Source organism: Cavia porcellus, unplaced genomic scaffold (genome assembly GCF_034190915.1).
Source record: "Cavia porcellus strain 051 isolate PalLab524CR breed Dunkin Hartley unplaced genomic scaffold, mCavPor4.1 scaffold_6, whole genome shotgun sequence".
Taxonomy (NCBI): Eukaryota; Metazoa; Chordata; class Mammalia; order Rodentia; family Caviidae; genus Cavia; species Cavia porcellus.
In genome coordinates this window covers 91,584,672-91,607,879 of record NW_026947489.1, presented here as the reverse complement: position 1 = coordinate 91,607,879, position 23,208 = coordinate 91,584,672, and the positions used below count along the sequence as shown (strand labels likewise).

At 45.2% G+C, this 23,208-nt stretch overlaps 1 protein-coding gene across 3 annotated transcripts; it reads right to left on the bottom strand.

The window, feature by feature from the left end:
* Window positions 1-238: 238 nt before the first annotated feature.
* Window positions 239-22,554, bottom strand: Mrpl45 (mitochondrial ribosomal protein L45). 3 transcript variants are annotated; one of them, XM_013149585.3, is made up of 8 exons: window positions 22,422-22,554; window positions 20,776-20,956; window positions 19,896-20,013; window positions 17,425-17,523; window positions 2,589-2,637; window positions 1,655-1,804; window positions 1,062-1,235; window positions 239-944 (listed from the first exon to the last, which is right to left on the bottom strand). In XM_013149585.3, exons 1-8 carry the CDS (start codon window positions 22,497-22,499, stop codon window positions 858-860), a joined length of 936 nt encoding a protein of 311 aa, XP_013005039.1. In that variant the 5' UTR covers window positions 22,500-22,554; the 3' UTR covers window positions 239-857. The 3 variants fall into 3 exon arrangements, with proteins under 3 accessions (XP_013005039.1, XP_003467114.4, XP_063107513.1); XM_003467066.5 differs by having other exon boundaries at window positions 22,305-22,512; XM_063251443.1 differs by lacking the exon at window positions 17,425-17,523 and having other exon boundaries at window positions 22,305-22,512.
* Between the last annotated feature and the right edge of the window lie 654 nt (window positions 22,555-23,208).

Here is a 23,208-nt window from a genome sequence, read left to right as displayed (position 1 = left end):
GAGGCCTGTCTCCCGCCCCTGCCCGCTGAAGGCTGGTCTCCTCCCAGCCCGACCCAGCAGCCCACACAGAGCCCACCATCCCACCACCCCAAGACATTTTATTCTAGGTTTCACCCCCGCCCAATGACTAGACGGGGAGCACTGTCTGCACCCCGCCATCTGTCATGAGAAAGCAAATCAGTCAAGTATTCTCTTAGACACACGGCCCTGCACCTAGACTCAGAAGCTGGACACAGGGTTTTATCTGTTTTTTTGATGTTTTTTTTTTTTGTTTGTTTATTTGTTTTGCTTTGTTTTTATTTTTGGTAAGGAGGAATCAAACTCACAACCTCACACTTGCCAGCAGGTGTTTGCTGGACATGGGCTTTTAAAAGACAGAGCAAATCTCAAGTATGTTGGCACACGCCTGTAATCCCAGCACCCACGATGCACAGGAAGGAAGATTACTCCAAGTTCAAGGCCAGTCTGGGCTACAAAGTGAATTTAAGGCCAGCCTGAACTATATAGGGAAACCCTGTCCCAAAAAAGACAAAAAAATAAAGAAAAAAAGAAAAGGGGCAGCACACTCCTGTAATCCCTGCACTCGGGAGACTGAGGCAGGAGGACTGTTTCAAGTTCAAGACCAGCCTGGGCTACAAACTGAGCTCAAGACCAGCCTGAACTGCATAGTGAGGCCCTGTCTCAAAAAACAAAAACTAAACCAAAACAAAACAACAGAGAGGGACCACCACTGTGCACATCAGCCACCATAGAGCCCACCTGAGCTGTGGCTTGATGACAAGTCTGGGGCAGCAGACTCTTGAGGGAGGGAGACAGGGGTGACCTCAGCAGCCTCCCACCTGCGCTTCACTGTTCCATCAGGTGGGCTTCGGGCCAGGGGCCTCTGCAGGGGCCCCTTCACAGTTCTCCCACAGCTGCAGCTGGGGACTGGGAATCATCAGTGTCTGAAAGCAGGAGGAGGTGGAGTTAGCACCAACCCAGCCCAAAGTCCTTGGTGTCAAACTACCCCCTCCCTCCACCAGGTGGAGCCCAAGAAGCATGGCTCCATGTGCCCGCCTCACCTTAAGGATGGGCTGCTTTGGGGGTGCCCATGGGGGAACAATCTTGGCATGCATCCTCCAGCTCCCATAGGGGTTGGACAGTTGTCTTTCAAACACCACATACTCCAGAACATCCTTGGGCACGTCTTCCTGCCCATACATCAAGCGGCCAAACCGATCATAAATAGCTAGAGTCTGCAGGTAGAGAGGCCAACTTTGACATTAGCTTTTTGCTGTTGTCATCTGCCACACAGCTATTTTTTAAACAAATTATGTCATAATTCTGTTTGGGGATTTTTTTGGTACTGGGATGGAACTCAGGGCCCCACACTTGCCAAGCGGGCATTTATGCCGCTGAGCTCCATCCTCGGCCCTAGGCCGTAACTGTGAACCTAGGACTAACCAGTCAGCCACTAGGGTGGGAGAACACCTCCACCGTGCCCGAGGACAGAGCCAGGACGCTGCAGCTCAGGGGCCAGCAGCTACCTTACTCATACCAGGCCCTGGGCTCAGTCCCCAGCACTGCAGAAACAAAAGGAAACGAAACAGCCAAAGCTACAACCCCACAGCCCTAAGCCCAGAGCCCAGCAAGGCGGGCTCGTGTGTGACCCTACCTGCCGTGAGTGCATGCGCACGGTGACCTGGCCATACATGTTACCCTGGGTCACCAGACTGGAGCAGCGGACCTGAGTCACCTGGGCTGGTTCCAAAGACTCCACAAAGTTCCAGCGGACGGTCTTGTATCTGAGATCCCAGACCATGTCCTATGGGGACAGCGCAAAGTCAACTGAGAGCCCAGTGCCCCCACACCTGCTCTGCCACCCTACAGTTCTCTGGCCAAGAGGCTGCATCTCGCACTCACTGCTCCTGTGCCCATTCTCAGGCTGTGATTCAGCAATTGGTCACGCTCACTTCACAACACTCAGTCTGAGACCCGCCACCTCCTTGATGCCCTTCTCCAAGCTAGGAAGAAGCACAGCCTTTTAAGTGCCACCCCCAGAGTACTCAAGGCACCACGGCGTGACCCGCTAGCTGCTGTAAGCACTTCTGCTGCCTGGGATGCGCCTCCCTGCGCCTTCAACAGGGCGAGGAGGGACTTCCAGGGCCACAGGGCAGTGCTGGTGCTGCTAAGGAACGATGTGCTCTGCTGGCCCCTGCAGAGAATGGTGGAGACTCGACTCCTAGTGGTAGAAACTGAAGCTCAATTTGTAGAAAATGAATTATGCTTTACCTCTAACTGAACCATGGAGTCCCCACTCTTGGTGGTCCCCAAAGTTCCCACATCCTATCACCATGTAACACAGGGCTCATGACTGTTAAACCTGCTGCTGTGGTCCTACCTCTGTGGCTTCAGGACCACTGCACAGGGACGTTCTCTGTCTCACGTGCCATGGCCCTTACCAGAGTCCACAGCAGTCCCCAGTGCTCAGCTGAGAGCAGGGGACCTAGGCCTGTGCCTTAGATATCCTATGATTTCACACGGGGTCCCTCTAAAGGAAAACCCAAAGTGGTGTCACCCAGGTCGGCCCACCAAGGCTGGGGACCTACCGGGAAGCAGTGCTCGGTGACCAAGGTGTGGAGCCGGTCATGGTCGGAGCTAGGAGAGAAAGAGACAAGTGTCAGGACCCCTGTTCTATGATTCCCTGCACGCAGGCTGAGAACAATCCTTTTTTTTTTTTTTTAATCAGTACCAGGGATCACACTCATGACCGCCTGCTTGCAAGGCAGGTGCTTATGCCGCTGAGCTAAATCCCCAGCCTGAATAATCCATTTTTACAAATGTTTTCTGTGCATTATTGTTGTCCAGGCAATACGTCAGGTCCAGGGACACACAAGATCAACAGCAATGTGCTTTATCAGAAGTTTCTGGGACTTGAGCTGGGTGTGGCGGCTCACGCTTGTAATCCCAGCACTTGGGAGGCTGAGGCAGGAGGATTATTGTGAGTTCGAGACAGCCTGGGCTACAAAGTGAGTCAAGGCCAGCCTGAACTGCAAGGCGAGACCCTGTCTCAAAAAGACAAAAAAAAAAAAAAAAAAAAAGTTTTTGGGACCTAACAGCACAGTAAAATTACACTCAGATCTCTGGGGCAGAAAAGGGTGTCTCTGAAACCCTTTCCCAGCAAGGCTCCCTGCTGAGCCCAGAAACTTATTTGTGCTCTAAGACAAGGTGGGGAACAAAGTGCGCCGTCGTGGAGTGACAAAGTGCCTCACTTCCTATGCCACTCAGGTACCAGCCTCCGACCTGCACGCCACCTTCGGCCTAGTCCGGGCACTCCCTGCCTCTTCTGGCTCCTTCCTGCCTGCCGCCATCTTTGTTCCTGAAAAAATGAGCTTCCAGGGCTGGGGATTTAGCTCAGCGGCATAAGTGCCTGCCTTGCAAGCACGTGGTCCTGAGTTCAATCCCTGGTACCGGTAAAAAAAAAAAAGAGCTTCCAACTTGACTGCGGTCATGATGGAAACAAATAGCAAGCCCAGCTGCTGCAGAGAGGGGCTTTGAGGGGCTTTCTAACTAAGAAGTCTCACATAAACCTAAGGCCACAACAAGGGTCTTTCAGATACACGTGACTTTCCCCCAGCTGGGTATTTTACCGCCAGCATTAAGTCTTGGTTCTCTTTGAGAAATTCTGTTCTCCAAGGCCGAGCGCAGGATCAGCTCTGACACGCAGGTCTCTCTCCTTCCCTACCCCAACAGGAAAATCCAGGCACCTCTCCCTACGCAGACCTATACTCCACGAAGCTAAGGTGACAATGACCGTGACCACCATGGCTGGCACGCTAACCAACTCTCCCTCCTCGCCATCCTGCCCGAGAAATTTCCAGCACAAACAAACTTAACTATAGCACAGAACTCACAATGCAAAATGAAAGGAAGGGGCCGGAGTTTAGTTCAGTGGCTCTAGCACTTTCCTGGTAAGCGCAAGGTCGTGAGTCTGGCCCCCAGCACAGGTATAATAAAGTAAAACGATGACACCTGCTTCTGCGGCATAACGGCCACGCTAACGGAGCCCCTCCTACTGGAGATGCGCAGACACAGGGACACAGCAGACCCAGCGCCTGTGCTCCCTGAGCCCACCGGGCTTCCCTTCGGGCTCTCGTGGCTGACCAGGAGCCTCGGCTTTCGGCATGGCTGGGGTCTCAGGACAATTTCGTTCTGCAGACTGGTAATGCAGAAAATGGTCAAAATTAAACATTTAAGCATAGCTTCTGCCAAACATGCATTACTTCACACCATAGTAAAGTCAAAAACCCTAAATTAGAGCCTGGGATATAGCTCAGCGGCACAGCACCTGCCCAGCAAGCATAAAGTCATGAGTTCAATATCCCAGTATAAAAAAAAAGTCTTAACCTGAATCTCTGTAAGTCAGAGGTCATCTTTACACACTTTGTTTTTTTTTTTTTGTCTCTTTCCTTTTTATCGGTACTGGGGATCGAACTCACGACTGCCTGCTTGCAAGGCAGGCGCTTATGCCGCTGAGCTAAATCTCCAGCCCCTGTACACACGTTTTTAACACCTAGTCAGACATGGTGGTGCACGTTATTATCCCCCACAGGCTGAGGCAGGACTGTAGACTCTGAGGCCCAGGCTACACAGAGAGACCCTATGTAAAACAATCAACACACTACCTGGGGGTGGTGGCACCAGTCTGTAATTCTAGCACTCAGGAGGCTGAGGCAGGAGGATCCCTAACAGTTTGAGGCCAGCCTAGGTTCTTCAGTGAGCTTGAGGTCAGCCTGAATTACATAGTGAGACTCTGTCTCAAAAAAATCAACCAAACAAAAAATTGATACCTTGACCAATGATAGCCCTGGGGTAGCTGCAAGACAAACAAAACGGGGGGCGGGGGTCGGTAATGTAGCTCAGTGGTAGAGCTGGTGCTTTTAGCATGCATGAGGCTCTGGGTTCAAACCACAGCACCACAAAATAAACCAAAAAAAGGCCCCAGAACTAAAGAAACAAAAAACCACCCAAGAATATATATTTGTAACCTAGGAATTCTCTTAAAAGAAATAATCTCTGCTGAAGCCCAGAGTGGTAGCACATACCTGTAATCACTGGGGGAGGCTAAGGCAAGAGGATCACAACTTGGAGACAAAATCCTGTCTCAAAATAAAAAGGGCTGCGTATGTATATAGCTCAGTGTGAAGGCACTAGATTCAGTCTCTAGGGAAAAAGCAGGGTGGGCAGCGAGAGATACCTGGACTCTGACAAAAGCATGTGTGAAACTCTGGGTTAGACCCCCAGCACTGCAAAAACCAAAGCAAACAACCCTAATGGGCATAAGAGAAGTTCCCTGGGCGTTAATCGTCTCGCATGCAGAAGCCTTGACTTCCATCAGGTACCACCAATGTGAATGAGGGCCTAAACAATGTATGTCAACAGAAACCACACGAAAGATGGAGTAAGGCCACTCCTGGGCTAGTCCCTCCACTGAGAAGACATAGGAGACTGGGGACAGTGACCAGGACCAGCTATTTTGAAAGTCCAGATCCTGATTGGAGCCTTGTAACAGCCAGGAGCAGTGCCTGATGGAGCGAGAGGCCCAAAGCTGGGGTAGGAAATGCAACCCGCCCGCTCACCCGCATTCTCCCTCCCTTGATCCCAGTTGTGAGTGGGGACCTCGGGGCCAGTGTTTCTGGGGTGAGTGGAGGATTGTGTTCTCCAGAAATCCAGGCTGCAAGTGCGGTTGACTGGGGAAAGACCAGCGCAGACACTGGCCTTGGCTTCAGGAAGGACATCTGTTCTTCAGACAAGCAAGGAAATCTTTACCAGATAACTGGCTGGCCAAAAAGATGATAAAGAAAACCTTCAATGGCTGCAGCCAAAGGAAACACACCCCCACCTAAGGGCATGGGGAGAGGCGCCTGATGAGCAAGCCCAGCAAGCCCTGAGGAATAAGAGACTGAGCTCCACATAGCACACCATGACATGCAGAATGCCCAGATGGCAACGAAAATGGCAGTGTACTCAAAGACCAGGGAAGTACGAAGAGAATCTGTCAGAGACCAGCTCTGAGGAAGCCCAGCGACTGGAACACTCCATCAAAGATGTTAAATCAAATTCTCTGAGTAGGCTTAATGAACTGAAGGAAACCAAAAATAAGTGAAATAAGGAGAACAATGTATGAAAGACATGAGAATAAAAAGGACATTTTATAAAGAAACCAGATTCCAAGAGCTGAAAAGTACAATAAGTAATTTAAAATTTCATGCTGGGTGTGATGGCACATGCCTGTAATTCCAGCAGTCAGGAGGCTGAGGCAGGAGGACTGCTATGAGTTCAAGGCCAGTCTAGACTACATAGTGACCTTAAGATCAGTTTTAAGTACCTAGTGAGACTGACTCAAGAAACCCTGAAAAGCAGTAACAATTGCTTAGCAAAAGGGTGGCCCTGGGTTCAGTCCCCATACCAAAAATAAAAAAATTAGCCTCATATACTAACATGTGTCTACAGTGTCAGCTGCTTAGGAGGATGCTGTAGACTACACTATCCTGAAGACATTATGCTATGCAAATCATGTCAGTCACAAAAGAACGATGATGGGGGCTGGGGATTTAGCTCAGCAGCATAAGCGCCTGCCTTGCAAGCAGGCAGTCATGAGTTCGATCCCTGGTACCGATAAAAAGGAAAAAGACAAAAAAAAAAAAAAAAGAACAAGTGCTGTAAGCTTCAATTTATGTGCGGTACAGAGGTGGCTGAGGGTATCTGGGATGCTGTAACACAAATACCAGAAACTGGGCAGCTTATCAGCATTTATTTCACACGGTTCTGGAAGTCAGAGAATCCAAGATCAGGTTGCTGGCAGCTGTGACACCCGTGAGGGTGCACCATGGACAGTGCCTCCAAATCCCCTTCGGAAGGGCCACCCCACCCAGTCTCATACCACCATTGCCTTGGGGCTGCGATTTCAAATTGTGAAGTTTTAGGGACAGAAATACTCAGATCACACTAGAATAGGCAAATTCACAAAGCCAGACCCAGACCAGAGGCGACAGAGGCTGTGAGGGGAATGGGCAGTTACCGCTTACTGAGGACAGAGTTTCTTCTGGAAGGGTGAACAGTGCTGGAGGCGGGCAGCAGTGCGTACCCAGCCCTGTGGCAGTGCTCGGTGTGGCTGGGTAGTAATTCAGCGGCGCTAACTGTGATCTTGGCACTGGATGTGTATTTTACCACAGACATAAAAAAGCTATTATTCAACTTACAATTTTTGAAACAATGATTATATCCTTGATTTTTCATATTTTGTTGCTGTTGTTTTTAGAGGTAGGGACTTGCTATGCTGCCCATGTTGGCCACAAATGTCTAAGCTCAAGCAATCCTATTGTCTCTGCCTTCCCAAGTAGTCAGAATTGTAGGCACCTGGGTCCCGGGGGGTTTAAGACTTTGATTCCTTACAAAATTCATTATTTGGGAAACTGACATGATGGTGTAGACATGTAATCAGAATTGTGGGAAGCTGAGACAAGAGGATCACAAGTTTAAGCCTAGTTTGGGCAACCTAACAATTTAGTGAGACTGTCTCAAATGAACAAAAATAAAAACAAAAACAAACTGGTGATGTAGCTCAGTGTGAAGATCATGAGATCAGTCCCCAGTACCACTGAAAAAAGAGAAAAGAATGAATATGAAAATATAGCAATTATCCAAAATCACACACACAAAAAAAAGACAACTGAAAATAGTTGTATAATCTAGAACAGGTAAAGATTCTGGAGTCCCAGGCAGATTTTTAAGGAACTGTGATTAGCACGGACAAGACATGAGGTGACACCCTGGGTGCAGCTGTGCACCTGTCATCCCCACCACCAGCTAAGATAGACAGAGCACACACAGGGCCATGAGCTGCTTGAGCAAGACAGTGAGACCCTGTCTCTCCGATAAATGAATACCGTAAGACAATATATTAGGAATTAGGTCACAAAATGGAGAATGTTAGCAGAGAACTGCTGAACAAAAATAAAAACAAGGGCTGGCTTTAGCCCAGTGGTTCCTTCGTGTCCTACTTCCCAACCGCCCGGGGCCAACTGGTCCGGTGGTTTGAGACTCGTGGGCATTCTCCAGTCTTTTTAAACATAAAAAATAAAAACGAAAAAAAGTCCAGTGAAAAACTCTAAAAGTGAAAAACAGTGATGGAACAGACTTTTGGGAAGATAGTAGGCTGGTGAGCAGCTGAGAAGGAGCCTCTTTGAGATCCGGTGTCCAGACACTGGAACGTAGCAGTGTGAGGAGGAGGGAGTGGGTGCCCAGAACCCAGGAAGGATCTGAAGCAGGAACTGAAGCTCATGGGGAGAGCGCAGAGAGAGACTTCAGCAAAGGAGGTGGCAGCAAACAGCGCTTTCTCTATGAGCCCGGACTCACTGCATGCGAGGGGCGCACAGTGACCCCAGGGGCCTCCATGGAGAGATGCACTAGTGGATCGGAGCAGTGGACACAGACAGGGACAGCCACCTCCCAGGAGAGGGCAGTGGGCTGGGAGCCACACTGGAGGGGGCCAACTGAGCTTGGGACTCGGAGCCACTGCTGCTTCCTCTGGCAGCTCCCAGCGTGGGGCGGAGAAAGAATTCAGGCTGGCAGGAGGTCAGGGAGCCAAGTTCAAACTGAAGGAGGCACATGGATGCTGCAGGCTTAACTGCAGTGGCTCCAGCCTTGCGGCCAGAAACCAACCTGAATCTCAGTGGAACTAAGGTGAGGTGCAGTGGGCCCACCCACTTCCCTGCTGCAAACCACAGCCAGCTTGCTGGGGTTCACCCACTCACGTCCTCACCCTGCTGCCCAGCTGTCCACCAGTGACTGCAGAGAAATGCACTGAAGTGAACATTTTCTTCTTTTCTTTTTCTTCCTTATTTTTTTGTTCTGTTTTTTCTTGATTCTTTGGTCTTGTTTGTATATGAATATAAACATGGTTTCCAGTTTTGCTGCTGTTGCTCTGTTTTTGTTTTTATTCTTTCCTTCTCTCTTTCCCTCCTGTCTTCTTCACCACTTTCCCAAAGTCTGCGTGATCCTCCTTTGTCCTTCGGCCTGGCTTCTAATCTTTTCCTCTTCTAGTTCTCTATTTTCTCCCTAGTCCCTTTTAAATTTTCTCCCCATGGGTAAAATCACTGTAAGAGTTTATTTACTGCATACAATTTTATGGTTCACCTTAGGTTTTGTTACATAACCACAAATTTAGTTCATACAGTTAAAGGAAACAAATTAATAGTTACCTGAGTCTGTCATTTTCTAGGCTGTGCCTGATGCTAGCTGTTACTGCTGACTGTACCACTTGAGCCAAAGTGATAGGCAGATAAACGAGCAATTAGCCATGATAAAAAAGATACAACTACAACAAAGGACATAATGGTCAAGATCCCATAAATTCAACATGAGAGGGGCTGAGGATTTAGCTCAGCAGCATAAGTGCCTGCCTTGCAAGCCTGTGGTTGTGAGTTCGATTCCTGATACCGGTAAAAAAAAAAAAAAAAAAAAAATTTCAACACGAGAACAGAATAGTGAAAGTTATTAGAGAAAGAAACAAATCACCGGGCTGGGGATTTAGCTCAGCGGCATAAGCACCTGCCTTGCAAGCAGGCGGTCGTGAGTTTGATCCCCAGTACCGATAAAAAGGAAAAAGACCAAAAAGAAAAAAAAAGAAACAAATCACCTATAAACGAAAGTCTATCAGAATCACAGCAAACTTCTCAACATAAACCCTCAGATCAAGGAGAGCTTGGAGTGAAGTATTTAAAATCCTAAAAGAAAACCTCCAATGCAGATTGATGGGAAATGTTATTAAATAACACCCACCTAATGGTCACAGATGAAATTAAAGAAAAGATTAAATAGTTTCTATAATAAAATGATAATGCCAATAGAACATACTGGAACTTATGGGACACAATGAAAGCAGACATACATGGGAAATTATAGCAGTGAATTCCTACGTCAGGAAAACAGAGCAAGCACAGATAAACAACTTGATGTTGGACCTCAAGCTTCTAGAAAAAAAAGCAGGCAAGTATAGCCCAAAGTTTGTACTAGGCGGGAAATTATACACATCAGGACAAAAAATAATGCAACAGAGACTAAGACAAAGAATCAACAATTGAAGAGTTGATTCTATGTAAGATTAAATAAAATTGACAAGCCCTTAACAACCTTATCAAAAAAAGCAGACTCAAATCCATGCAATAAGGAATGAAAAGAGTGAAATCATAACAGATCATACAGAAAGCCAGAAGATCACCAATACCTAATTCAAGAACCTTTACTCTAATAAGATGGAAAATTCAGAAGAAATGGACAGATTCCTAGACACATGAATTACCAAAGTGGAATAAAAAAGATACAAAAATTCTAAATAAATCTGTATTAGTCAAGAAATTAAAGATATAATTAAAACCCTAACAAAGAAAAGACTAGGTTGATGGAGTCACTGCTGAATTCTGTTTTGTTTTAATTTTAAAATGTTTCACTGCTGAATTCTACAAAAAAAATTTAGAGAAGACTTAATTCTCCTCGTTTGTATAGTGGTGAAAAAAAAAAAGACTTAATGCTGCTACTTCTCAAACTCTTTAATGAAACTAAAAGGAAAGCAATACTCCCAAATTCATTCCTAGGAGTAAGCATTACCCTGATACCAAAATCAGGAAAGGACTTGACTAAGAGAATTACAGGCCTATCTCCCTAATGAGCATAGACACAAAAATCCTCAATAAATACTAGAAAACAGAATGCAACAAATCATCAAGATGATTATACACCATGACCAAGTAGGACTCAACCCAGGAATGCAGGGATGGTTCAACAATGCGAATCAATAAATAATATACCATACCATATCAACAGAACCTAGAACAAAATCCAAATAACCAGCTCAATAGATGCAGAAAAATCACCTAACAAAGTGCAGTACCTATTCATGATAGAAACCCTACAGAGAAAACTGAAATAGATGGTTTTTATCTCAACCTGATAAAAGCCATCTATGAATAAACCAACTAACATCATATTAAATATGGGACCAAGGGCTGGGGATTTAGCTCAGCAGCATAAGCACCTGCCTGATAACTGCAAGGTCATGAGTTTGGTCCCTGATACCTAAAAAATAAAAAACAATTACAAAACAAAAAAAAAAAAAAAAAACAATTACAAAACAAAATAAAGAGAAAGAAATAAGGACAGGAAATAAGGAAGAGGTTAAATTATCATTATTTGCAGATGACACAATACTCTATGTAGAAGACACCAGAAACTCCACTAAAAGACTTCTAGATTGAATAAATTAATTCAGTAGTGTAGCTGGAGACAAAGTCAACATTAAAATATCAACAGCCTCCCATGAGTCAGTGGCAGTAGTGGGCCAAGAAGAGAACCAAAAAGCCAGCCTGCAGCCTCCCATGAGCCAGCCAGCACAGGGGCTAGAAGGCAAAAAGCCCTGCGCCATAAGCAGGCTGCTGATTTGGAGGAAAACAGACTGAAATGGCAGCAGCTGAAGTTAAAACCCAAATGGCTGTGTTGTTTGTTTATATTGTTTGTTTGTATTGTTTGATGGCCTTTGCGGGCCTAAACCAGTAGTCTGAACAACAAGTTGGAGGAAAACAATATGCAATACAGCAACTACAAAAAATTTCCTCCTAGCTTGCTTTTGAAATCCAATATTGTGCCAGGAATTTACTTTAGCGGTGTAAGTGCCTGCCTGGCAGCTGTGAGGTCATGAGTTCCATCCCCAGTACCAAAAAAAAAAAAGAATTCCCAGTTGAAATCCAATATTATTCTGTTTTACTATTGCTGTATTCTCTTTAAAAGGAAAAATCAATAGCCTTTCTGTACATGAATAACAAAAACTGAGAGAAAATTAGGGAAATAACACCTTTCACAACAGCATTCAAGTGCTCATTTAGGCAGCCTGTATACATACCAGTATCCAAAAAAATGAAATAAGAACTAACCTAATAAAAGTAAAGGGCCTCTACACTGAAAACTACAGTACTCTAAGAAAGGAGATTAGAGAGCCAGGAGTGGTGGTGCATACCTGTAATCTCAGCACTCAGGAGGCTGAGGCAGGAGGGTCACTGGAAATTTAAGACCAACCTGGCTAGAAAGTGAGCTCAAGGCCAGCCTGAACTGCATAGCGAGACACTGTCTCAAAAAGACAAAAGAAAAAAAAGAAAGAAAGAAAACGGAGGACTGGATACAGCTCAGTGGCATAGTGCCTGCCTGGCAAGTACAAGATCCTGAATTCAACTCCTTGCAAAAAAACCGGAAAATACCCCTTGTTCTTGGGTAGGAAGAACTAATATAGTGAAAATGCTCATACTCCCAAAATTGTTATACAGATATAATGCAATCCTAATCAAAATTCCAATAGCATATCTCACAGAATTATAGAAAATGAACCTAAAATCTGGAACCAGAAGGACCCAGAATAGCAAAGGCAATTCTGGGTAACACTTTGTTACCCAGCAAAGCAGTGCACCTCAACCCCTGACTTGAAATTATACTATAAAACTACTGTGCTAAGACAAAACAAAAACAGACCAATCCCAAACACACTCAGCTACCTCATTTTTGACAAAGGAGCCAAACACCTTCACAAGACAGCCTCTTCAATAAATGAAAACTGGCTTTTCCCATGCCAAAGACTAAAAACAGACCCATATCTTTTGCAAACTAAAACTGAAATGGATCAAAGATCTAAACATTAAAACACAAACAAGCTGAGTATGGTGGTAGTGCATGCCTGTAATCCCAGTACTTGAAAAGCTGAGGCAGGAGGATCACTGAGTTCGAGGCCAGCCTGGGCTACACACCAAGACCCTGGCCTCCCCCAAAGGCCATCCAATAAACAGAAACATGAAATCTGCTGGAATATAGAATAGGTAGAATTTCTGAAGACATTAGTATATGCAAAGACTTCATGAATAAACCCCAATGGCACAGGAACCGTCACAGATTATCAACAACTGGATTCTCAACTCATTAAAAAGTTTTTGCGGGCTGGGGATTTAGCTCAGCGGCATAAGCGCCTGCCTTGCAAGCAGGCAGTCGTGGGTTCGATCCCCGGTACCGATAAAAAGGAAAAAGACCAAAAAAAAAAAAAAAAAAAAAAAAAAAGTTTTTGCATAGCAGCAAAAATCAACAACAAAGTGAAGAGACAATTACAATGTGGGAAAAATTTTTGCCAGTTGTCTTTTCAGACAAAGTACTAGTATGTAAAACATAAAGAATTCTCCTTAAAATAAAAACAAAATATAAAATAAAGGACTCAAAAAAATCAGATCCATCAAATTTAAATACGCAATTCAGAAACAGTATCCAAAATGAACAGATATTCTCACATGAAGAAGTAAAAACAGCAATATATGAAAAAATGTTCACCAGCATTGGTCATTCAAGAGACGCAAATTAAACCAATGCTGAGATTCTGTCTCATTCCAGAATAAATGATCATTATCAAGAAGCCAATCAAGGGGGCTGGAGGTTTAGCTCAGCGGCATAAGCACCTGCCTTGCAAGCAGGCAGTCGTGAGTTTGATCCCCGGTACCAATAAAAAGGAAAGAGACAAACAAAAAACAAAAAACAAAAAAAGAAGCCAATCAATTACATTGCTGGTAGAACCATCAGGAAAAAGGACCCCTTCTCCACTGTTGGCGGGAATGTAGACTGGTGCAACACTGTGGAAATCAGTGTGGAGATTCCTCAAAGAACTAGGACCAAAGGTCGCATTGGACCCAGCTCCTCCCCCTTCTTGGCATTGTCCCAAAAGAATTAAAAGCATCATGCCACAGTGGTATATGCACACCTATGTCTACAGTGACACAGTCTGTAATAGCTAAATCTTGAAAACAGCCCAAATGCACATCAACCGATGAATGGATAAAGAAGACGTAGTTTTTTATGCAATGGAGTACTACATGGCCATAAAGAAGGATAATCTTGAGACTTTTCTAGGTAAATGGATGTACCCTGGGAACCTACTCTTAGGCGAACTAAAGTAGACACACGTGTAAATACTACATACGTTCTCTGGTGTAAGAAACCAAAAGTGTAAATAAGGACCAAAATATATAACAGATAATATGAAACAGGAAAAAAATGTTCAAATGGGAAGGGCAACTAAGGGGAAAGGAAGGCAGGGAAAAGAAAAAATGGAAATAAGGCTTCTGTAAATAGGGAGTGGAAGAAGGCTGAAAGGAGGCTAGGGGACTGGAGGGAAAGAGAATGAAGATGTATCACACACAGGAACAAATTCCCTATGATGATTGTGATGGTTATGTTCACCTACAATGTACCGAGGAACTTTAGAAAAAACAGCCCAATAGGGAGGTTTAACATGTCAGACACAACTGAGAGGATAGTGCAAAGACAGACGAACTGCACCTACCCTGCAGCACGGGGCGGGGCTGTATAAAGAGACCCTCAGACACGTTTGGCGCCATGGACAGAGGTGAGGCGCGCACTCTCAGAGCACCGGGGAGACAGGAGAGCGGGGCAGAAGCAGTGCTGAAGAGAGATTCTGTCTGAGACTCTGCCAAGCGACAGAAAAGCTCCTGAAGATCTCTTTATTTTTGACACAGTTTTACTATATAGTTTGAGCTGGCCTTGAACTCATGGCGATCCTGCCTCAGTTTTCTAAGTACTGGGCTGACAGGTGGGCACCACCACATCCAAAGGAAAGGAAATGCAAAAAGGAAAAAAAAAAAAAAAAAAAAAAAAAAAAAAATATATATATATATATATATACACACACACATTTATGTATTGTTTACTTTTCTCTCACTGGTAAGACAAAATACCCAACACCCAAAATGAAGGAAGGAAGGAAGGCTTTATTTAGCTTATGGTTTTTAGAGGTTTCAGTCCATATTCAGCTTCTCCAAGGCAGGGTAGTGTGGCTAAGAGCAAGGTTCACACTGGTTACAGGCAACGAGCAAATAGGGTAAAAAGGGGAAAGGGGGAAAAGGCACCTCCTTCCCTCCCTTATATCATATGCCAGCCCCCTGCCCCTGGGCAGCTGCCACACTCACCACCAATCCCAGTGCTAGACAGTAAACCAATCAGAAATGCTAGACTCAGCCACCACCATGACTGCATGAGGCTTGGGGAGCCAACCAGATATAAGGAAAGGAAAAGGAAAACATACACACACACATATACATGATCGTTATGCTAATAATTTCTTTTAGTTCATTGAAAAGAGAAGTTTCTGGGCCAGGGATTTAGCTCAGCGGCATAAGAGGCTACCTGGAAAGCACAAGATCATGAGTTCAATCCCCCCCAAAAAAAATTTAGAGAGAGAAAAAAAAAGGTTTCTGCTAATATTTTTGGACAATTAAAGGTGTACATTTTATAATCTGAGTAACTAACTTATTTATATATTTACTTATTTGTTTTTTTGAGGGTCTTGCTATGCAGTGCAGGCTGGCCTTGAGCTCACTTTGTTGTCCAGGCTGGTCTTGAACTCACAGTGATCCTCCTGCCTCAGCCTCCTGAGTGCTGGGACTACAGGACCGTGCCACCACACCCGGCAGTGTAACTGAAGACAATACACTATGTATTAACCATTGCTACCCTCCTATTAACTTGTTTTGGAATTTTATTTTTCTCTTTAGAAGGAAAAAAAAGAGCCAAAAAATGCAACAGGAACCCCAAACACACCCATGTGTACACACACACACACACACACACACACACACACAGACAGGTACATCATAATAAACTGCTGAATACTAAAGGGAAAGGAAAAGTCTTAAAAGCAGCCAGAGAAAAACAAACACTCAATTAGGTGTAACGGTGCGCACCTGTAATCTCAGCACTGCCAGCCGGAAGCACAAGGGCTTTGAGCCCAGCCCAGGCAATTTAGTGACTTAGCAGTGCCCGTTTCAGCATTAAACAATGAAATGGGATGGGGAGACAGCTCCACCTGCAGGCACAGGGTTCAATACCAGAGCATCAAAAAGAAGCTGTCTCCAAAATGTTGATGGAATGTAACCATCAACTTAACTCTCTACCTGCAGAAAGCATCTTTCCTTTTTTCTTGAAGCAGGCTGGCCTTGAACCCACAATGACCTTCCTCGCCTCGATCTCCACAGGCTGGGATCACAGGTGCGTACCACCACGCCCAGCTGTACAGCACATTGTCGACAGAGGTACTCACGTGGGAAAGCACAAGGCTTGAGTGAGGACAGCGAGGCTGACACTCGCCCCTGGGAAGGAACAACGCAGGAGATGGAGATGGAGCTTTGGCATCTACCCCCCACCAACACAAAACAAAATGTATTCCTTCTCTATTTAGGATTTTGAAGCACAAATGGAAAAACATAAATATTTATGATTCTGAATCCTACTTTTTTAATGTTTGAAGTATCTTACAATAAAAAAAAATATTTCTAGCCAGGCACAAAGGCTAGATTATAGCTATAATCCCAACACTCGGGAGGCTGAGGCAGGAGACATGTGAGTTTGAGGCCAGCCTGAACCATACATGGAGAACCTGTTTCAAAACAAACCAACAGGGCTGGGGTTTAGCTCAGTGGCATAAGCGCCTGCCTGGCAAGCATGAGGTCATGAGTTTGAACCCTGGTACTGCAAAACAAACAAACAAACAAAAAGCCATGGCTGTAGTCCTGCACTCAGGAGGCTGGGGCAAGAGGATCACTATGAATTCAAGGCCAGCCTGGGCTACAAAGTGAGTTCAAGGCCAGCCTGAACTATACAGAGAGACCCTGTCTCCAAAAGATAAAAAACAAAAAAGTAAGAAAGAAGAATTCATGGATTTTAGAGTATAGGTTTTAAGCCCAACCCGAGAGTCATAGTAACCACTGTTCAAAACACGGCAGCTACAGCCCAAGGATGAGAGCTGAAGATTACTCCAGTGCCACAGGTAGTCCCTCCAGGGTCCCTCTCGTCTCAAAGAAACAAACAAAATATTATTCTAAAAATTACTCTCTTTTTGGTACAGGGGAACAAACTCATGACCTTACACTTGTCAGGCAGGCGCATATGCTGCTGAGCTAAATCCCCGACAAAATTACTCCTTTTATCACTCTAGAAACTCTGACTTGACTGAATCAAGCATTCTACACGAGTGCTGACAGGTAAAATTCCAGAACAGTGAGAGGAAGCAAAGACAGCACCAGTCACTAATTACTTCCTCTTTCACTCTAGAACTGGAAACTGAAGGAAAAGGAAAGGATCAAGCCAGGTGTGGTGGCGTATGCTTGCAATCCCAGGTGTCAGGAGGCTGAGGCAGGAGGATCACCATGAGTTGGAGACCAGGCTGGGCTACATAGCGAGACCCTATTCTCAAAAAGACAAAGAAAAAAGTCTGTATTCCAGGCACTGTACTAACAGTGCCTGGAACAATAGCACTGGAGAAGAAAGACATACAAGAAAGCATTTACTTACTTGTTTAAACAAAGGTGAGCTTCAATAAAGATATCCTTAGCTTTTTCAGGGAAGTCCTTTATCTTAAAACTAGTATCATATTCTTTAATCTTCCGGACCCTGTGGGGTTAAGCAGTATCACCCTTTTAAAAATCTTCACACAATTCCTGTAACTCACAGCATACACGGATCTCTATTTAGTCAATAATTATCTCCTGAATGTATCAAGTCCTCTAAACTCAACCCTCTAACTCTCCCCACCCCCCGTACCAGGGATCGAACTCACGACTGAATGCTTGCATGGCAGGTGCTTATGCCACTAAGCTAAATCCCCAGCCCCCCTCTAACTTTCAAATCAATCACTCTGAGATAGGCTGAGGCTTCTCAAAGGTAAATTTCAGGATTCTGAGATCACAGAAGATACTCCTTAAGCACTACAAAAGAAGAAACAGGGTCGGGATACATCTCTGTGGCATAAGCGTCTTCCTGCCAAGCGTGAGGTCATGAGTTCGATTCCCAGTACCAAAAAAAAAAAAAATATATAGAAGAAAAAGCAAGGACTAGAGGTGCAGCCTGAAGGAAGAGCTCATGTTTAGTGTGCAGCAGGCCCCGGCACCAAAAACAGAAAAACACAAAATCAAAGCAGGAAGAAAAACAAGTTTCATACAAAGAGGCTCAAAAGTCAGACTGACCCTGGGTTTTTAAATAGCAACACTAAAAATTACAAAGACAACAGAACAGTGGTTTTTCTTTTCTTTTTTTGGCAACACTGGGGATTGAATGCAGGGCCTCACACATGCCAGGCAAGTGGTCTACTACTGAACCACATCCCCAGCTCTTTATAAAATTTCTAAATTGTTAAACTGCATGGGCTGGTTGAACTCAAGGTTCTCCTGCTTCAGCCTCCCAAAAGCTGAGATTACAGGCACGTACTACCTTGCCCAGCTTGGAGTATTACTTCAATCTTTTTTTAAGATTATTGAGACAGGGTCTTGCTATACAACGAAGGTTAGCCTTGACTTCAGTGATCTTCCTGCCTCAGTCTCCCAAGTGCTGGGATTAGAAATATACACCATTCACGCCCACCTAGGGACACCAAAAAAAAAAGAAAGAAAGAAAAAAGAAAAAAGAAAAAGAAAAAGAAAAAAAGAAATATACACCACATGCCCAGCTTGGAACAATACTTTTAAATGAGAAAAATTATCTGTAGTCCACAATTCTACACCTGGGCAAATCACAAATGAAGTAGGAAGTAGGAGAGAAAAAAGACTTAATTTTAGATTTTCTTTTTATTTTTAAAAAATTTTTTTTGTCTTTTTCATTTTTTTCGGTACCAGGAATCGAACTCACGAGCGAACATTTGCAAGGCAGGCGCTTACGCTGCTGAGCTAAATCCCCAGCTCCTTAATTTTTGACTTTTTATTTATTTTTATTTTATTTTATTTTTTGTACCAGGCATTGAACTCACGACCACACACTTGCAAGGCAGGCACTTATGCCGCTGAGCTAAATCCCCAGCCCCCTAATTTTATTACCTTTTTTTTTTTTTTTTTTTGTCTTTTTCCTTTTTACCGGTACCAGGGATCGAACTCACGACTGCCTGCTTGCAAGACAGGCACTTATGCCGCTGAGCTAAATCCCCAGCCCCCTAATTTTAGATTTTTAAGACTTTATTTATGGGGTGTGGTAGCTCATGCCTGTAATCCCAGCACTCAGGAGGCTGAGGCAGGAAGACTGTTGCGAGTTTGAGACCAGCCTGAACTGCATAGAGAGACTCTGTCTCAAAAAGACAAAAAAAAAAAAAAAAAAACTTATTTATTTATTATGCATCCTGCTGAAGAAAATAGTCCATCAACATAAAAAATAGCTGGGCATGGTGGCACACACTTGTCACCCCAGCACTTAGGAGGCTGAGGTAGGAGGATCACTGAGAGTTCAAAACCAGCCTGGACTACACAGTGAGACAGTGTCTTTTTTTTTTTTTTTTTTGGTCTTTTTCATTTTTTATCGGTACCAGGGATTGAATTCACGACTGCCTGCTTGCAGGGCAGGTGCTTATGCCGCTGAGCTAAATCCCCAGCCCCTCACTATTTTAAAAGTACATGAACCAGGCATGGTGGCACACAGCTGTAATCCCAGCACTTGGGAGGCTGAGGTAGAAGGATCATTGAGACTTCCAAGACCAGCCTGGGCTACAAAGTGAGCTCAAGGCCAGCCTGAACTGCATAGTAAGACCCTGTCTCAAAAAAAAAAAAAAAAGAAAAAAGAAAAAAAGACAGACTCTACGTCTTTTTTCTTTTCTTTTTGGTACAGGAATCAAACTCATGACCTCATGCTCGCCAGCAGGCGCTTACACCCCCCCTTACAGATCTTATGACAGAGAAAGAAAACACCATTAAGTCACTGGCATTCCACCCAACCCCAAGGTCTCTCTGGCCCAAAGTAAGAAGAAATTTCTATTCCAATAGCACTCTTAGTGGTCAGACACCTACGACAATTGCGATGTCACATTCTTTTTCAGCCGCTCTGTTCTCTGCTTCAGACCTTCTTTTGAAAGAGACGAGGAGCGTCCATCACCCTCAGGAGGAACATAGGCGTCAAAGATACCAGCTGGAGGGAGACAGAGAACTCAACAGGTTTGCAAGACTGAGGCAAGGTCATCGGGGCAGGCAACACTGGGAAGGATCCTGGACGTACGTGTAAACTGCTCCAACAGACTTCAGTGAGGTGGGTATGGTGACCTTGACTAAAGTCATGGAAGCAGAGGCAGGAGGGTCACAAGTTTGAGTCCAGTCTGAGCAACTTAACAATTTAATGACGGTCTGTCTCAAAAAAATCAAGAAAAAACAAAGGTGGGTGTGGTGGCACACTCCTGTCATCTCAGCACTCAGGAGGCTGAGGCAGGAGGATCCTTGCCAGTTCAAGGCCAGCCTGGGGCACACAGTGAGTTCAAGGTCAGCCTGAACTGCATAATGAGACCCTGTTTCAAAAAAAAAATTAAGAAAGGGCTGAGGATTTAGCCTTGTGAGAAGACTCATGGTTCAATCCCCAGTACAGAAAGACGATAAACAAACTCCGCAAGGTAGAGGGAACCATGTTCCACTGAAAAAAATAGAACAATTTAAGTTTACTCTCAGCACCTTTTTCTGCTCTACCTAATGGGAAAATTTCACTCTTCTGTAAAGTATGAAAACATCCAAGATGACGTCATACACTACGTAATATATAAATTGTTACTGAGATTGAGCTTAGTGGTGAATTTAATGCTGTCAATCACAGCCCACATTCCACAGGACAGAGGGAAACTGGGACAAAGTACCAAGTGCCAGGTGGTAAGTTCAATTCCCTGTACCAGAAGGTACTGTACCTTACCTGTACAGGCCAGATGGATGGGACGCTCCAAACGTTCTGGAGGAATAACCAACCCTGCTTTCCGGGCATGTTCTAGAAATTCCTTTTGCGTTTGGTACTTGGATTCCTTAGGAGGAGGAGGTCTGAAACGTTTTTTAGTTCTTACTGGAAGCACAGCGGTGGACTGAGTCACCAGGATGGGCTGAAAGGTGAGGGGAAGGTTAGGATACAGGTAACCTGGGCCCCAAACCCCATCTCAAATAAACTCTGACCAAAGCCTTACAGAAATATCTAAACAATGTTCCAGGAAAGGTTTTTTGTTTTGTTTTTTTTGGGGGGGTTTTGTCTTTTTCATTTTTATTGGTACCGGGGATTAAACTCACCACCGCCTGCTTGCAAGGCAAGTGCTTATGTCGCTGAGCTAAATCCCCAGCCCCTCCAGGAAATTTTATAAAATAATTATCACCGGGAAAGATCTGCGACTACCCCAACACTTTTGAGACATCTCCTAACAGATACCCTGCCGATCTTATTAACATCACCTGCCATTTACTAAAGGTTTTTTTTTTTCTTTTTTTGTCTTTTTCCTTTTTATCGGTACCAGGGATTGAAATCACAACTGCCTGCTTACAAGACAGGCACTTATGCCGCTGAGCTAAATCCCCAGCCCCCAGGTTTTTCTTTACTACACTCCCAGTACTGCTGGACACCAGTCATTAAAGCAAGGTATCAGTTCAAGGGACTTTCCATCTCATTTGATACCAACCCATGGCCAAAATGACAGGAATATTTCTTTTATTTATTTTTTGAGTTGAGATCTTGCTATGCAGTTCAGGCTGGCCTTGAACTCCCTATGTAGCCAAGGCTGGGCTAGGACTCGCAGCGATCTTCCTGTCTCAGCCTCCTCCGTGCTGGGATGACAGGTGTGCACGACCATGCCCGACTTCTAAAATTTCTTTTTTCCTCACTGTGGAGCGATGGAACCAAGGCAACGCGGAATCCTCATCTTGGCACCTCCTCCGCGTTAAGACTTCATTTTGCTCTCTGGGGAGTCTCACCTAAACTACCCCGAAGTGCCAGCCCCCAACTGACCCGTCTGCTTTTTCAAAGCAAGGTGACTTTCTTCTGATCACGAGCTTTACTCTGGTAAGGACTGTGACAATCACTACGAGACTCCCTTTTCCGGCTACTGTTCAATCTAAGCTTGGTAAGAATCAAAGAGGACATTTCCTAGGTCTTGCCCCTTTAATAACTCGTCTCTCCAGACAGCCCCAAATCAAATTTAAGAAAGCTCATTTCCGAACACTCTCTCCCCAGGCCCGTCTAGGCTCTTCAAACTGCGCCACTAAGCCCAGTACGAAGTCCCATACACCTCTCCCACGCAGGGCGTGGTGGCGCACAACTGTAAGCCCAGTACTCGGAAGGCTGAAGCAGGAGGATCCCTGAGTTCGAGGTCAGCCTGGACTACATAACGAGACCCTGTCTCAAAAAACAAAACAAAATTCTTCCCAGGCAGTCCTAGGAGTCCTATATGCCCCGTCCCTACCCACCTGTCGCGACCACCATCCCAAAGCCCTCGTTAAGCAAGTCAAGCCCCGCGTCACGGGAGTTGCCATTTTGTTGACGAAAAGGCTGCCGGGACGGGAGCAGAGCGTGAGAAGACTCACAGGGCGGAGCCAGCAGGCGAGTGGAATTTTCCAGGGCGCGCGCCTCAGCCGAAATGTGAACCGCGCGAACGCACACATGCTCGCGGGAGGAGGAGGGGCAGGCCAATGGCGCGTGCGCAATGGCACCAAATTGGGGGTGAAGGAAGCGCACGACTGTCACGCGCCAGCCCCAGCGCGCTTGAGCTCGATCTGCGCCTGCGCGCGACGCTGGCCGGAAGCGCTGAATCGCTGCGTTTTGTTTACATCCGTTACGAAATGAAAGTGTGTGTCTCTACCTGAAGCCACGGAGTCGAGACAGGTGTTTCTTCCCAGTGCCCGGAGTACATTGAAGGCACTTGGATCCCCTAAGGAGCGGAAGCGAAAATAGCTGCTGGGTCTGTATCTGACCTCAGGGTGCTGCTAGTTTACCCTAACTCAGAGCCCAGATTTCCGTGTCTGCCCGGTGCAGAAAACTGTCAGGCTGGGGAATGATCCCGAGTGCTGAAGCAGAGGGCACGGAGAAGAGCCCGAGCAGTTGTGATTTGTTGTTTTGGAAAAGTCATGGACTTAATCATAACAAATTTAAAGTAGATGATATATTTAGAAATTGCTTAGGGGCTGGGGATTTAGCTCAGCGGCATAAGTGCCTGCCTTGAAAGCAGGCAGTCATAAGTTCGGTCCCCGGTACCGATAAAAACGAAAAAGACCAAAAAAAAAAAAAAATTGCTTACCAGGTGGCTGGCAATGTCCTAAGCGTTCTCTGTACGTGAACTCGATCCTGACAACAAAAAACCGCATTCCCGTTCGG